The sequence below is a fragment of the Patagioenas fasciata genome, chromosome 10, assembly GCF_037038585.1.
Source record: "Patagioenas fasciata isolate bPatFas1 chromosome 10, bPatFas1.hap1, whole genome shotgun sequence".
Classification (NCBI taxonomy): domain Eukaryota; kingdom Metazoa; phylum Chordata; class Aves; order Columbiformes; family Columbidae; genus Patagioenas; species Patagioenas fasciata.
The window spans coordinates 2,164,454-2,179,597 of NC_092529.1; the positions used below are offsets into that span (position 1 = coordinate 2,164,454).

The following is a 15,144-nucleotide window of genomic DNA, read 5'->3' on the forward strand; positions in this document are numbered from 1 at the left end:
TCAGGGTTCTTACTTTTACATGGTGCTCCCTGTCCACACTCAGGGTACTACGGCGGGGACTGCGTGGACGTGTGTCACCTCAACCCCTGCAAGAACAAGTCGGTGTGTCGCCGCAAGCCAGGCTCCCGCCTGGGTTACGTGTGCGAGTGCGGAGGGAACTTTTTTGGGCAGTATTGCGAGCACAGGTGAGATGCAGGGCACAGAGCAGGGCCTTTGCCTCCAGTCCTGGCTCTGTGCCCTCTCATCCCAGCTGTGTGACCAGGGACCTCTCAGTGCCACCTGGCTCCTCGGAGCTGCTGAACAGCTGGGCTGGTGGCAGGAGAAGGCCTGGGGGATTTGGTGATTTGGTGGTTGCAATAGCAGAGGTATTTCTCTCCCTAGGATGGACCAGCAGTGTCCGAAGGGCTGGTGGGGAACCCCCACCTGCGGGCCCTGTAACTGTGATGTGAACAAGGGCTTTGACCCCGACTGCAATAAAACCAACGGGCAGTGCCACTGCAAAGTAAGGGGCAGCTGTGCCCGTGGGGACCTGGGGATACTGGGCGATGAAAGATTGGTCATGAGCCAGCAATGTGCGCTTGCAGCCCAGAAGGCTGGTTGTATCTTGGGCTGCATCACAAGGAGCGTGAGCAGTAGGTGAAGGAAGGGGATTCTGCCCTTCTGCTCCACTCTGGTGAGACACCACCTCGAATACTGTGTCCAGCCTGTCCTGTGCATGGACCTGTTGGAGAGGGGCCAGAGGAGCCACAGAAATGATCTGAGGCTGGAACAGCTCTGCTGGGAGGACAGGCTGAGAGAGCTGGGGTGTTCAGCTGGAGAAGAGAAGCTCCAGGAAGACCTTATTGCACCTTTCAGTGCTTAGAAGGGGCCGATAAGAAAGATGGGGACAGACTTTTGAGCAGGGCCTGTTGAGACATCCCAGGCCAGGCTGGACGGGGCTCTGAGCAACCTGAGCTGGTGAAGATGTCCCTGCTCACGGCAGGGGTGGCACTGGGGGAGCTGGGGAGGTCCCTTCAACACAAACTATTCTGTGGTTCTATGGCTGTCCCCATCTCCCCTAGGACTTCCACTACCGCCCCAAGGGCAGTGACACCTGCCTGCCCTGCGACTGTTACCCCGTGGGCTCCACCTCGCGCTCCTGTGACAAGGAGACGGGCCGGTGCCACTGCCGGCCTGGGGTCATCGGCCGCCAGTGCAATGGCTGTGACAGCCCCTTTGCTGAGGTGACGCCCAGCGGCTGCGAGGGTGAGTGTGGGCACGTGGGACCAGTGCCGTGGGGCTGGTGTTGGTGTTGTCCCCCCTGTGACCAGCCCCTTGGGGTGCCTGTCTCCACAGTGCTCTATGATGGCTGCCCCAAAAGCCTGAAGGCGGGTGTGTGGTGGCCCCAGACCAAGTTTGGTTTCTCAGCTGCGGTGCTGTGTCCCAAAGGTTCCTTGGGTGAGTGGAGGATACGATGGGGAAGGGGAGAGGGCAGCCTGTCCTGCCAGGGGCTGTAGCAGCTCCAGCAATGTCACTCTGTTCCCGTGGTGTCCCTGTCCTGTTTACCTGGGTTTGAGGGCTGGGAAGAGGAAGCTGGAGGAGAAAATGCTCCAGTCTGGGGGAGAGCAGAGCGGGCTGGGAACAGGCTGTGGGGTCCAGGTCCATCACCCAGCCCTGGGGCTGTGCTGTTCCCTTAGCCTCGGTCCCCACCTTCTTCCTGCTGCTTTTTGGTTTCGGTGAGCTCAAGGCTGGGGCCAGGCCTGGCACGGCAGCTCGGCACCTGCAGCACTTTGCTGTGGCTCCTCCAGCTCTGTCCCAGTGTGTGCTGCACAGCACGGGTGTCTCGGGTGGCAGTCGCATCCCGAGCTGGAGGAGCCCGTCCCCGGTGATGGCAAAGGTGTGAGGAGGGTGTTTGGGACTGTCAGGCAGCGCAAGCCCCAAGGGACGATACCAACCCTGTCCTTCTCCAGCCGTTCGCCCCAGGAGGAGGCAGGTTTGGCTCCTAACTGTTGTCACTTCTCTCCCTGGTTCTCTCGCCCTCCGTGCTCAGGCTTGAGGGGTGCAGGTAAGGTTGTTCCCGTCTCCTTCCCCGCTGCGCTGTAAGGGCTGCACCATGCGCCTTTCCCTCCCTGCTCCCTGCCTGGCACCCTGCACACCCCCTGCGCTTTCCCCACTGCTTCTGGAGCTGCCCAGTGTCTTCCCAATGCTTTGCCTGGCCTCACTGCTCCTGCGTGCTCTGTCCTGTTGCCAGCACGCTAATTAACCAGCACACTAATTAACCAGCACACTAATTAACCAGCACAACCCTGGCTGCAGCCGCATGCGGGCCCTGCCACCCGCTGTCCTGAGCACTGGCTCTGGGGGGGTCCGTGCTCTCCCCCCCGGCTGGGGTGGCCGTGGGCTCTGCCGAGCTGGTCCCTGCTTGTTTTGGCTGTGAGGGGAAGGAGCTGGTGCTGAGCAAAGGGTGGTGAGGCCAGGGAGGAGTGGTTGTGGGATGCGGGGGACAGTGGGACAGAGCAGGAGCTGATGGGCAGGAACAGCACAAGGTCCTGTCCCCTCTGCCTGGCTGACAGAGGGACTTGGGGGACAGATCCTGCCCACATCTGCAGCTGGACATGTCTCTGTTCTCTGCTGACCTCTGTTCTGTGCCAGGGGAATGCCAGCAGTGTGGAGGTGTCTTTGTTGTCCCTGGTCCCTGTGCTTCTGCAGCTGGGGGCAAGGTGCTTGGTGACGACAGCCAGGAGATGGAGGTGGAGATGGGGACGGTGGGAGTGGGCACACTGGTCACTGGGCCACTTCTGAGCGGCAACTTGCGTGGCCTCCTGTGCCCTGATCCACAGTCTTGCTGGGTACACTGGGGTCACCCAGGTTCCTCTTGCTCGAAGTGTACGTGGTGATGCTCCCGGCCCAGGACACTGCACTCTGTGTCAGCTTTAGCAGTGGTTTTGGTGGTGGGTAACAGCTGATCTTGTTCATCGCTAGTACCTCCATTGCTTGGGCCCCAACCGGGGTCTTGTGCTGTGTGCTGAACCCACAATGCAGGATGGGGGGCCCTCCATCCCACCTGACTGCACGGGCTGATCTCTGGGGCAGCCCCACAGCAGGGTGGTTGTCCTCCTGGGGTGACTTGGCCCTGTAGAGAGGGGCAGGAGCTCAGCGGGCACTGCAGGTTGCCAGAGCTACGTGAGCTTCAGGAGTCTATGGCCAGATGTGCCCTGAAGACACAGACCTGTCCCCACCGGGGACCAGGCACTTCTCCAGCCTAAGCCCTGCAAAGTCATTTACTTCACTTTGCAGTTCTGTGTGATGGTGCCTGGTGTGCTGCAGCCGTGAGCACCTCAAATCATGGGGGCAGTTTTGGGCCCCTCAAGGCAAGAAAAACCTTGAGGTGCTGGAGCAAGTTGAGAGAAGGGAAGGGGCTGGAGCACAAGTATGATGGGAGCGGCTGAGGGACCTGGGGGGTCCAACTGGAGAACAGGAGCTGAGGGCAGACCTTCTGATCTCTGAACTGCCTGAAAGGAGCTTGGAGCCAGGGGGGTCGGGCTCTGCTCCCCAGGAACAAGCGCCAGGAGCAGAGGAAACGGCCTCAAGTTGCACCAGGGGAGGTTGAGGTTGGATCTGGGGAGCAATTTCTTCCCCAAAGGGCTGTGGGACATTGGCACAGGCTGCCCAGGGCAGTGCTGGAGTCACCATCCCTGGAGGGGTTGGACAGATGTGGAGATGAGGTTCCTAGGGACATGTGGTAGTGCCGGGGTGGGTTAGCGGTTGGACTCAATGATTTTGGGGGTCTCTTCCAAGAAAAATTATTCTCTATGACCCCAGCTGCTGCAGAGGGAATGCAGCAGCTGGCTGAGGTGATGCAGGGCAAGGGTGGGATGGGTTGCATGGGTGCAAAGCAGGAGGACAGCCCTGGGGTGTCACGGGCCCCCATCACGTGCTGGTGCTGCTTTTTGGGGTCAGCTGGTGCAAGGGTCCCTGTGGGGGGATGTGATGGGGAAGGCGTGTGTCCTGTGCTGAATTTCAGGCCTGCTCCTCCTCCTGGTTTTAGGTGCAGCCATCAGACACTGTGATGAGGAGAAGGGTTGGCTGGAGCCAGATCTCTTCAACTGCACTTCGCCTGCCTTCAAGGAGCTCTCTGTGCTGGTAATCCCCGCTCAGCTCTGCAGCCCTGGCAGAGCAGGAGCCGTATGAGCAAGGACTCACAGCCGGGTTTCCGAGAGCTCAGCTTTCCACGGGCGCCGTGCCACAGTGCTCAGCACCTTTCTCTTCCTGTCTCCTAACCCCAAACCCAGCCTGTGGAAGCGGTGGTCTGAGCTGAAGTTCACTTTGGTTTTGTTTCACCTCTTGAGCATCCCCATCAGAAATTAAATGCGTCCTGCCCCAATATTTAAGAGGAAAACAAATAATCCTGAGGAGGGCTGAATTGTTTAAAGCTGGCGCGATGTCTGCCCCATGGGACATGTGTAACCCCCAGACCCTTCAGTGACAAATCCCTTTGGCATACCCAGGCAAGTTTATTAAACACTTGCATCTCACCAAGGATGAGCTGTAGCTGCAGCCAGGAGTTTCCAGGAAAACATTGCTAGATACTTGCCCTCTCCTTTTATCGCCTTGGCCTCTGTCATGTGCCGTACTGGGTTAACTGGGCCTGGCCCATCGCATCCTCTGGTGTGTTGCTGGAGGCTGTTTGTCTGCCGAAGATGGTCCCTGTTCTAGAGACCACTGCTGTGAGCGTCCCTGTCTTGTACTGTGCTTTCCAAAATCATCTCAGGTCCTGTAGCATCCCAGTTTCCCAGGGAGGAACTGCTGAATTGTTCAATCTCCTCCTTTCTCCCCACTGGCAGCTGGAGGGCTTGGAGAGGAACGAGACTGAGCTCAACACGATCGAAGCCAAGAAGCTGGCCCACCGGCTCCGGGCCGTGACGGACCACATGGACCACTACTTCGGCAACGATGTGCACATCACGTTCCGCCTGCTGTCCCGCCTCATGGCCTTCGAGAGCCGGCAGCGGGGTTTTGGCCTGACGGCCACACAGGATGCGCACTTCAACGAGGTGAGTCCTTCCCCATGTCAGAGCGGCCTCTGCTGCTGCTTCTCTTTATCAGCCGCCCTGAGCCTGGGGCTCTGAGGGGGTCAAGGATGGTGTGAGACCCTGTCAGGAGCACTGGGCTACCCAGTGACACCACACAGGCAGTGACACACAGGAGCAAGACTCGTAAAGGCCACCTGTGTGCTGGGGGCTGGAGCGCAGGGAGGGTGAGGAGAGGCAGTGAGCTGGGATTGCTCAGCCTGGGGAGGGGAAGGCAAAGGGAGATCTTCCTGCTGCCTGCACGGCAGGGGTGCAGGGGAGATGTGGACCTGTTGGAGAGGGACCAGAAGAGCCACAGAAACGATCCGAGGCTGGAACAACTCTGCTGAGAGGACAGGCTGAGAGAGCTGGGGTGTTCAGCCTGGAGAAGACAAACTCCGGGGAGACCTTATTGCACCTTTCAGTGCTTAAAAGGAGCCGATAAGAAAGATGGGGACAGACTTTTTAGCGGGGCCTGTTGTGACAGGACAAGGGGTGATGATTTAAACTAAAGGAGGGGAGATTCAGGCTGGACGTGAGGAAGAAATTGTTGGCTCTGAGGGTGGTGAGAGCCTGGCCCAGGTTGGGCAGAGAGGTGGTGGCTGAACCATCCCTGGAGACATCCCGGGCCGGGCTGGATGGGGCTCTGAGCACCCTGAGCTGGTGAAGATGTCCCTGTCATGGCAGGGGTGGCACTGGGGGAGCTGGGAAGGTCCCTTCAACACAAACTGTTCTGTGGTTCTGTGCAGGACACTGACTGGTGAGCAGTGAGGGTGGGGGTCCATGATAGCAGAAAGTGCCCCCTTCCCTGAGCCCTCATGCAGCCCCTGGGCAGAGGTCACTGTGCTGCAGCCCACGGTAGTCAGGACAGGGCCAAAGGCCGTGCTGCCCTCACCCCATCCCTGTGTCTCTCCCACACAGAACCTGCTGCGCGCAGGCAGCTCAGTGCTGGCACCCGAGAACCGGGAGCACTGGGCCATGCTGCCGCACGGCGAGCACGGCAGCGCCAGCCTCATGGAGCAGCTGCGGGACTACTCGGGGACGCTGGCCAGCAACATGAGACTCACCTACCTCAACCCCGTCGGCGTCGTCACCCCCAACATCAGTGAGTAGGAGCTGGCTGGTGTTGGGGACTGGCTGGGGTGGCGTGGAGCTGCTTCACTGTCGCACTCTGTCCCCTTCTCATCTTGCTGCACCCCAGAAAGGGTGCTGAACAGGCTCCTCACCTCTCTGGTGGTCACCTCACACACAGGGAGGTGTTTGTGATAAATGTCCTAGTCCCATCCCTTCCTGGAGCAGCAGAACCAGGAGCGTGCTGCTGTCTCCCAGTTACCCCCAGTCCAACCTGAGTCTCTAGTGAAAAAGCCACTGGTTCCAGTGGCAGGAGTGGCCTGAGATCTGGACTGGGAAGGAGCACTGTAGATGCTGGGATCTCACATCATGCCCAGCCCTGCGATATCTCTACAACCCAGCCTGTGGCTCTTATGGTCCGTTTGCTGGTGACATCAACCCTGGGCTGCCCAGGAGCATGACTGCTCTCTCGGTGGCACATCCTGGAGCTGTTTTTTACTCCCGTGCTCCTCCACAGTGCTGAGCATCGACCGCATGGAGAACCGCTCCCACGTCCGCCGGCGCTACCCCCGCTACCACAGCAGCCTGTTCCGCGGCCAGCCCGCCTGGGACCCCCACACCCACGTCGTGCTGCCGCTGTCGGTGCTGAGCCCGCCAAAAGCTGAAGGTGAGCACGTGAGCATCACTCGGGGCACGGCACAGGTGGGTGTGGAAGGGAAGACGTGGCCCTGCTGAGACCTGTGACCACCAGATGCCTTCTGAGCATCACGCACATGTTCTCACTGTCCCCTGTTGTCCCTCAGCTGCCCCCACGGTGCTGCCCACGCTGGCCGGGGGCGAAGGGAACTACACAGTGGAGAACTCCTCCCCGAGGCAGGTGCTGCCGGAGCCCGAACCCGCTCTCACTGTCATCATCCTCATCATGTACCGCACCCTGGGGGGGCTGCTGCCCCCACGCTACCGGGTGGATCGCCGCAGCCTCAGGTATGTCCTTGCCCCCTTGGTCCTGTGCAAGCATTGAAGGAGAGAAGCTGGCTGGGCTCTGCCCTGACCCTCCAGCAGTCGCCAAGCCTGTCTGCGATGGCTGGGGTTTGGTTCCCACCTTGGCGTTGCTCTGCCATACGTTTCCTGACCCCACGGCGCAGGCTGGGCATAGCTGTTCCTTCTGAGATGTTAGTGCAGGATGTCCCCAAGGGCCACAGGTGCCAGGCACGGTGGTGGCAGAGCTCTGTTGCTCCTTGCAGGCTCCCCAAGAACCCTGTGATGAACTCCCCCATCGTCAGTGTGTCCGTGTTCAGCAATCACACCTTCCTGCGGGGGCCTCTGGACACCCCTCTCGTGCTGGAATTTCGCCTGCTGGAGACGGCCAACAGGAGCAAACCTCTCTGCGTCCAGTGGAACCACTCCAACCCGTGAGTCAAGCATGGCAGGGCTGCTTCCCCTCGGCACCCCGTTGTTCCCAGTGTCCCCCTGGCCGTGACAGGCTGTGTGACTGGGCAGCACTGGGACGTGGGGTTTGTTCCTGCTGGGGGGGCACAGCAGGGTCCCTGCAGGGCTCTGCTCCAGTACTGGAGCTGGAGGAGTGCAGTTGTGTCTGCTGGGAGAAAACCCTTGCCAGCCATCCCTCTTCTCTGTGGTTCCTTCCCCACGCTTGTCAGTCTTCTCTCCTAAGTGCACTCTCCTTTTTTGGTGGCTGCAGGACCAACCCTTCCGGCTTCTGGACAGCCAGGGACTGTGAGCTCGTGTACCGAAACACCACCCATGTGCACTGCCAGTGCTCCCAGTTTGGCACCTTTGGGGTTCTGATGGACAGTTCGCACCGAGAGGTGAGCGCGGGCTGTGGCGGTGCTGGGGGCTGGTCGCCACTGGGTCCCAGAATAAGCAGGCACAGACAGAAAATGTCCTGCGGGTCATGAGTTTAGGAGCTCAGCAGGCTTCCCTTCTCTCCCCCTAACTCCGCTGTTTGCCTTTGGTTCTCTGCTGCTGCAGCAACTGGAAGGTGATCTGGAGACATTGGCAATTGTCACCTATTCCTTGGTGTCTCTCTCCTTGGTGGCTCTGCTGCTGACCTTCTCCTTCCTGACCTGCCTCAAAGGCCTCAAGTCCAACACATGTGGCATCCACTCCAACATATCAGTTACCCTCTTTTTCTCAGAGCTGCTCTTTCTCCTGGGCATCAACCGCACTGAGAACCAGGTCTGTGGGCTTGAACGCACACACTCTTGGGACTGGGGACGAGGCATGAATGACGTGGTTAGCGTTGGCACCATAGGACCATCTCTGAGTGGCTTTTGTCTCCCCAGTTCCTTTGCACTGTGATTGCCATCCTCCTGCACTGCTTCTTCCTCTCCACCTTCGCCTGGCTTTTCGTCCAGGGCCTGCATATTTACCGCATGCAGACCGAAGCCCGCAACGTCAACTTCGGAGCCATGCGTTTCTACTACGCCATCGGCTGGGGAGTGCCCGCCATCATCACCGGTAAGAGCTGCTGCTCCTACTGCTGTGCCGAAAGCGCTGGTTCTTGGCAGCCTCCTGGTGTCCCGGGTTGTTGCCTGGCTCACGTACCTGGTGGGTAGAGCTGAGGATGCTGTGCTGAGTAGCTGAGGACTGGGTATCAGGGGCTGGCATCTTGCCTCCTGGGGAGGAGTAATTCCTCAGTGCATGCCCCATGGGCACAGGGCTCCTGCTGTCCCAGGGCTCATAGAATCACAGAGTGTCCTGAGCTGGAAAGAACCCACAAGGATCATGGAATCCAACTCCTGTCCCTGCACAGGACACCCCACAGGTCACACCGTGTGTCTGAAGATGTTGTCCAGTCTCTTCTTGAACACTGTCAGGTTGAGGCTGTGACACCTCCCTGGGAGCCTGTTCAGTGTCCAGCACCTCTGGATGAAGAACCTTTTCCTCATGTCCAGCTGACCCTCCCCTGGCACATCTTCCTGCCGTTCCCTGGGGTTCTGTCACTGTCACAGAGAGAAGAGCTCAGCCCTGCCCCTCCTGCTCCCCTGGTGAAGCTGCAGCTCCATGAGCTCTGCCCTCAGTCTCCTCTTCTCCAGGCTGAACAAACCCGGGGATTTCAGCTGCTCCTCATACGACTTCCCCTCCAAACACTTCACCAACTTGTGGCTTATGGTTCAGATCTCCTGGCTGCTGGCCATGAGCGTGGGCTGGGCTGTGTCAGGGTCACCCAGAGAAAAGGCAGTACAGGCCCTGCTGTGGAGACTTGCGGTCCTGGCTCTTTCCCCCGTGGCGGGGAAACCTGTGCCCCAGGCAAGGAGCAGGGAGAGAGCAGCCTCCTCATGGCCTTCAGCGCTGGGATGGGATCAGTGTGGCTTGGATGGGTCCGAGGCTGCAGGGTCTGGCCCTGACATCTCCTTTCACCCCACAGGGCTGGCTGTTGGCCTGGATCCTGAGGGCTATGGGAACCCCGACTTCTGCTGGATTTCCATTCATGATAAGCTGGTCTGGAGCTTTGCAGGCCCCATTACTGTCGTCATTGTGGTAAAACCCTGTCCTGTTTCACCCACAGCCCTCACCTACCTCCCTTCTCCACACCACGGGCACTTGTCCCTTTCTTGGCTGTCCACTACCTGCCCCCGTCTCTGTTCTTTCCCTCCTTGGCCAGAAACCCTCTCTCTGCCCCTCCTCGCTCCAGCCAAACCTGGGGGAGGCCACGGCTCGGGCGTGAAGGGGAAAGGAGGGGACGTTCCCGTGGGCCTGGGGGACCCAGAGTCTGCCCATGCTCTGCTTTGGGGGTGTCAGGTCAGAGCCAGCCCTTGGCGCAGCTTCTGATCGGTGCCGATGCTTTCAGGTGAATGGGGTCATGTTCCTGCTGGTGGCCAAGATGTCCTGTACCCCAGGCCAAAAGGAGACCAAGAAGAAATCGGTTCTGTGAGTATTAGTGGCCAGACTCCCAGCAGAGCTCCTGTGGCTCATAATTTTTTGGCATTTTCAGTGACCATCCTTCCTCTTCCACCATCGCAGAGTTGCCCCTCTGGGCGTCCAGCCTTGCAGCCGCTCTCCTCTCCCACACTCACTGGCCACATTAACCCTTCCTAAACCTTCTCCATTCCTCTTGTTCCTACATCCCCATCTCCTCACTGTCCCACCATTCTGTCTCTGTTCACCGCCTGCCCTCGCAGCCACCCCTCACATCTGCTCAGATTGTCGACTCTCAGCTTCTGCTTCTCCTACATGCTCCTTGTGAGACCTTTCCCTGCTCCCTCCTGGGCCAGGCCTGAGCTTGGCTCAGCTCTCAGTGCCTCCAAATGACCTGGGACGTTTGGGCCGCTGTGTTTGCCGTGTGTGATCCAGAAGGGAAGGCCCGGGGGGCTGGGGGAGCTGGGACGTGCCCGCGGTGCTGGGCAGGAGCACACTGTCCCCTCTGGATCTCTGTCTGTGAGCTCTAGACTGTAGATTAACACGCCGCACTAACCTCTCGGTGTGTGTCTGTGTGCCTGTCTGTCTGTCTCTCTCTCTCCAGCATGACGTTACGGAGCTCCTTTGTTCTGCTTCTAGTTATTAGCACTACCTGGCTCTTTGGCCTCTTGGCTGTCAACAACAGTGTCCTGGCTTTCCACTACCTCTACACTGTCCTCTGCAGCCTCCAGGTAACTGCCCGGCCTCTGCCCGGGGAGGGCACGAGTCAGCCCAGGACAGTGTCCCTTTAGTCCCCACAGCCACCTGTGGAGAGCGGGCACCCTGTGCATTGCCCCCAGTGTCCCACTGTACTCCTTGTCCCTCCTGCTGTCACCGCTGCGGCAGCAGGTGACTCCTGCCAATCCTGGCTGCTGTCCCTGGGGTGATGCAGGAGGTGTCTGCGAGGTGCTTGGTTCAGAGGTGACATCCAAAGGACCATCTTTGGAGGGAAGGGGCCTCCATGCTTCCAGAGGGCAAAGCAAGAGAGCACCCTGCAGTGGAGGTGTCAGACACCCCAGTATGACCCACAGCAGCGCCCTGCAGACCTCCTGCCACCACCATGGCTGGTGTCACTGCAGGGGACCCTGCCAGCCACTCCTTGGCCACTGCCAGCCAGGAGGACACCCCAGCCATTCCCCCCTCACCCGTGGCCACCACGGGAGGTAGCACTGACCAGTGCTGGGGGGCTCTTTGGTGTATCCCAGTGCTGGTGGCCACCAAAGCCAACACGCTGGGCTTTGCAGGAGCCGAGGACTGTCCCAGCAAGGGGCTGTCTCTGATGGCATCTGTCCCCCAGGGCCTGGCGGTGCTGGTCCTGTTCTGCGTGCTGAACGAGGAGGTGCAGGAGGCCTGGAAGCTGGGCTGCCTCGGCAAGAAGGGGCAGAGCGAGGAGGCCACAAGGAGCACACAGGTAGGAAAGCAGGAGCAGCCCAAGGGTCTGTGGACAGACACTGAGGTGCTGGAGAGAGTTCAGAGAAGGGAACGGAGCTGGGGAAGGCTCTGGAGCACAAGTGTGATGGGAGTGGCTGACAGACCTGGGGGGTTCAGCTGGAGAACAGGAGCTGAGGGGAGACCTTCTGATCTCTGAACTGCCTGAAAGGAGCTTGGAGCATGGAGGGGGTTGGTCTCTTCTCCCAAGGAACAACTGGTAGGATGAGAGGACATGGCCTCAAGTTGCGCCAGGGAAGTTTCAGATTGGATATTGAGAAAAAGTAGTGGTGAAGTCACCATCCTGGAGGAGTTGAACAGGTGGAGATGAGGTTCTCAGGGACATGGGGTAGTGCCAGGGGTGGGTTAGTAGTTGGACTCTATGATCTCAAGGGTCTATTCCAACCAAAATGATTCTGTGATTCTATGACAGCCTGGGACAGGAGCTGATGGGAACGTCCCGGGGGGATGGCAGGTACAGGTGGGACGGTCATTCCCTGCGCTGCTGTGGCACCTTCTTACCGTAGCCTGTCCCCTCTCTCACCACCTTGCAGGGCCCCAACGCCTACAACAACACAGCACTGTTTGAGGAGAGCGGGCTCATCCGCATCACCCTGGGGGCCTCCACCATCTCGTCGGTGAGCAGCGTGCGCTCTGCCCGCACCCACTCCAGCCAGCGGCCGTACCTCAGGTAGGGAGCGGCGTGGGGCTGCGGGGGTGCCCGGGCAGAGCTGGGGGCTCCTGCCGCTCTGACCCTTCGAGCCTCTTGTCTTTCAGAGACAATGTGGCAGCACGTCAGGGCTCAGCCCTGGATCACAGCTTGCTGGCTCACGCCGGCCCCACGGACATCGACGTGGCCATGTTCCACCGTGATGCTGGGGGAGGTAAGGCTCAGCTTGGGGCCGATCCTGCACATCCCGAGTTAACTCCTGGCTTAAGGAAATCCTTCCCAGTTCAGGCTGTGGCTGCACGATTACATCCTCCACCTTGTGATAGGAGCCGAGGGGATGGCAGGAAGATGTGCTGGAAGGGGTCAGGTTGGATATTAGGAAAAGGTCCTTCACCCAGAGGGTGCTGGACGCTGGAACAGGCTCCCCAGGGAGGTGTCACAGCCCCAAACCTGAAAATATTCAAGAAGCATTTGGACAACACCCTCAGACACATGGTGTGAATTTTGGGGTTGTCCTGTGCAGGGGCAGGGGTTGGACTCAATAATCCTTTCAGTACATAAAAGGGGCCAATGAGAAAGATGGGGACAGACTTTTGAGCAGGGCCTGTTGAGACAGGACAAGGGATGATGGTTTTAAACTAAAGGAGAGAGATTCAGGCTGGACATGAGGAAGAAATTGTTGGCTCTGAGGGTGGTGAGAGCCTGGCCCAGGTTGGCCAGAGAGGTGGTGGAGGAACCATCCCTGGAGACATCCCAGGCCAGGCTGGACGGGGCTCTGAGCAACCTGAGCTGGTGAAGATGTCCCTGCTCATGGCAGGGGTGGCACTGGATGGGCTGTGAAGGTCCCTTCCAACCCAAACTGTTCCATGTTTCTATGCTTCTGCGTTTCTGGAGGCAGTGGGTGCCCGCTGGCCCTGCCACCAGGAGCCTCTCCCACCTTTGTTCCAAACATCTCCCCAACACACACCATGTCCATGCAGACCAGGACTCGGACTCAGACAGTGACCTGTCTCTGGACGAAGAGCGCAGCCTCTCCATCCCATCCTCAGAGAGCGAGGAGAACGTCCGCCTGCGGGGCCGCTTCCAGCGCCAGTTCAAGCGGGCGGCACACAGCGAACGCCTCCTCACTAACCCCACCAACACCACCCCCAAAGGCAAGTGCGGGGGCTCTGGCAGGGGACAGGGAGAGCTCAGGTCCCTGGGGCCACGCCATGGTTCGTGATGGCTTCATTTGCCCCTCACAGAAGTATTCTCTCCCTCTTCCCCTGTGCCCGTTTTGCTGTGTCCTTCACCAGACGTGGATGGTAACGACCTGATGTCGTACTGGCCGGCTCTGGGCGAGTGCGAGGTTCACCCCTGCTCCCTGCAGAAGTGGGGCTCCGAGAGGAAACTGGGATTCGACATCAACAAGGACGCGGCCAACAATAATCAGCCGGACCTGGCCTTGACCAGCGGGGACGAGAACTCACTCACGCAGACCCAACGGCAAAGAAAAGGTAACGACCTGGAGCATGTGGGTAAGCGTGGCCTTGCCTGGCTCAGGTTGACGTGGCCCCGAAGGCCATTAGATCTATGTTGTTGTGTCATTGGGGAACTATGGCTCATCCTCCCCAGCGTTTATACTCTTTTTAGTGTTCTACAAAGATCTGACTTCTCTTTCTGTCTGGTGCAGGTATTTTGAAGAACCGCCTCCAATACCCTCCAACTCTCCAAGGCCTCCCAGCCGTCAGCAGGATGACCAACGAGCTGACGTGGTACAAGACATCCACGCTGGGTCACCGGGCTGTCCCTGCCGCCTCCTACGGCAGGATCTACTCTGGGGCAGGCAGCCTGTCGCAGCCAGCCAGCCGCTACTCATCACGGGAGCAGCTTGACATGCTGATGAGGAGACAGATGTCCCGGGAACAGCTGAGCAGACACAACTCAGGAGAGTGTTTGGAAACCGTGCCCAGCCGGCACGGCTCCAGGGAGGAGCTGGACACCATCCCCAGCAGGCATGGGTCTACTGAACACCTGGAAAGTATCCCGAGCAGACACGGGTCTAGGGAAAATTTGGATGTGCTCAGTGCTCGGCCCAGTCAGAGAGATCACGGGAACACGCTGCCGCGGAGGCAGGGCTCCAGGGACCGCCTGGACGCTTTACCCTGCAGATTTGGGTCAAGAGAGCAGCTAGACTGTGGGCCAGTAAGAGAGGTCTCTAGAGAGTGGCTAAACACATTGCCAAGTAGGCAAGTGTCCAGAGACCCAATAGACATGTTGCCAAGTCGAGAGACTTCTCGAGAACAATTGGATTTGCTTTCTAGAAGACAGCCTTCAAGGGACCAGCTCGTGTCGGCTAGACAAACTTCAAGGGAGCAGCTGGACTTTCTCTCTAGAAGATGTAATTCCAGAGAAGCTCTGGACACAGTGCCTAACAGGCATCCCTCGCAGGACAACCTGGGCAGCCTCTCCCGGAGGCAGCTGTCTAGGGAAAGCCTAGAGCCGCTGTCGAGGAGACAGCCTTCTAGAGAGAACCTGGAGGCCGTTCCCAGCCGACATCCTTCCACCGAACAGTTAGATATCCTTTCTTCCATTCTCGCTTCTTTTAACTCCTCTGTCCTGTCCTCCGTGCAATCTTCCAGCACGCCCTCAGGCCCTCAGGCCACCGCCACCCCCTCTGCCATGCAGACCTCGACACCCTCTGCGATGTGCCCCTCCACACCTCGCTCCACCACCTCCCACAGCATTTCGGAGCTGTCGCCGGACTCAGAGTAAGTGTGGCCCTTCCTCGGCCAGGCTTTGTTCAGCTGGTCCTCTTAAGGTCTTTTTTTACCTCCTCTTCCATTTCCCTTCTATACCCACTCAAAGGAAATTTTGTTTTCAGTCCACTTAGAAGAGCCGCTTGCTTGGATGATGGGAAAGAAAATAGTAAGAAGCTAAAACTCTAGTTTCTTCCATATGGAACATTCCGTTTTCTGAAAATTACCTTAAGCTAATAAGGCTGCAGAACAAGTTCTCTGTGAATTCAGG

General features: G+C 58.9%; 1 protein-coding gene across 3 annotated transcripts in view; it reads left to right on the forward strand.

The window, feature by feature from the left end:
• The window catches only part of CELSR3 (cadherin EGF LAG seven-pass G-type receptor 3), a 36,536-nt gene that overhangs the window by 18,643 nt on the left and 2,749 nt on the right, over window positions 1-15,144 (forward strand). Inside the window, exons 13-35 of one of the 3 annotated variants that reach the window (XM_065846025.2) lie at window positions 44-185; window positions 382-502; window positions 1,062-1,245; window positions 1,336-1,437; window positions 2,030-2,044; window positions 4,028-4,122; window positions 4,824-5,033; window positions 5,970-6,153; window positions 6,637-6,786; window positions 6,923-7,103; window positions 7,364-7,531; window positions 7,819-7,945; window positions 8,109-8,315; window positions 8,423-8,597; window positions 9,508-9,620; window positions 9,931-10,010; window positions 10,603-10,729; window positions 11,335-11,448; window positions 12,020-12,156; window positions 12,243-12,349; window positions 13,116-13,289; window positions 13,431-13,631; window positions 13,808-14,885. In XM_065846025.2, coding sequence (XP_065702097.1) covers window positions 44-185; window positions 382-502; window positions 1,062-1,245; window positions 1,336-1,437; window positions 2,030-2,044; window positions 4,028-4,122; window positions 4,824-5,033; window positions 5,970-6,153; window positions 6,637-6,786; window positions 6,923-7,103; window positions 7,364-7,531; window positions 7,819-7,945; window positions 8,109-8,315; window positions 8,423-8,597; window positions 9,508-9,620; window positions 9,931-10,010; window positions 10,603-10,729; window positions 11,335-11,448; window positions 12,020-12,156; window positions 12,243-12,349; window positions 13,116-13,289; window positions 13,431-13,631; window positions 13,808-14,885 — 4,192 coding nt within the window. Of the gene's footprint in view, window positions 1-43; window positions 186-381; window positions 503-1,061; window positions 1,246-1,335; window positions 1,438-2,029; window positions 2,045-4,027; window positions 4,123-4,823; window positions 5,034-5,969; window positions 6,154-6,636; window positions 6,787-6,922; window positions 7,104-7,363; window positions 7,532-7,818; window positions 7,946-8,108; window positions 8,316-8,422; window positions 8,598-9,507; window positions 9,621-9,930; window positions 10,011-10,602; window positions 10,730-11,334; window positions 11,449-12,019; window positions 12,157-12,242; window positions 12,350-13,115; window positions 13,290-13,430; window positions 13,632-13,807; window positions 14,886-15,144 lie in introns of those variants that run through there. The other 2 variants (XM_065846026.2, XR_010652070.2) reach the window with 2 other exon arrangements.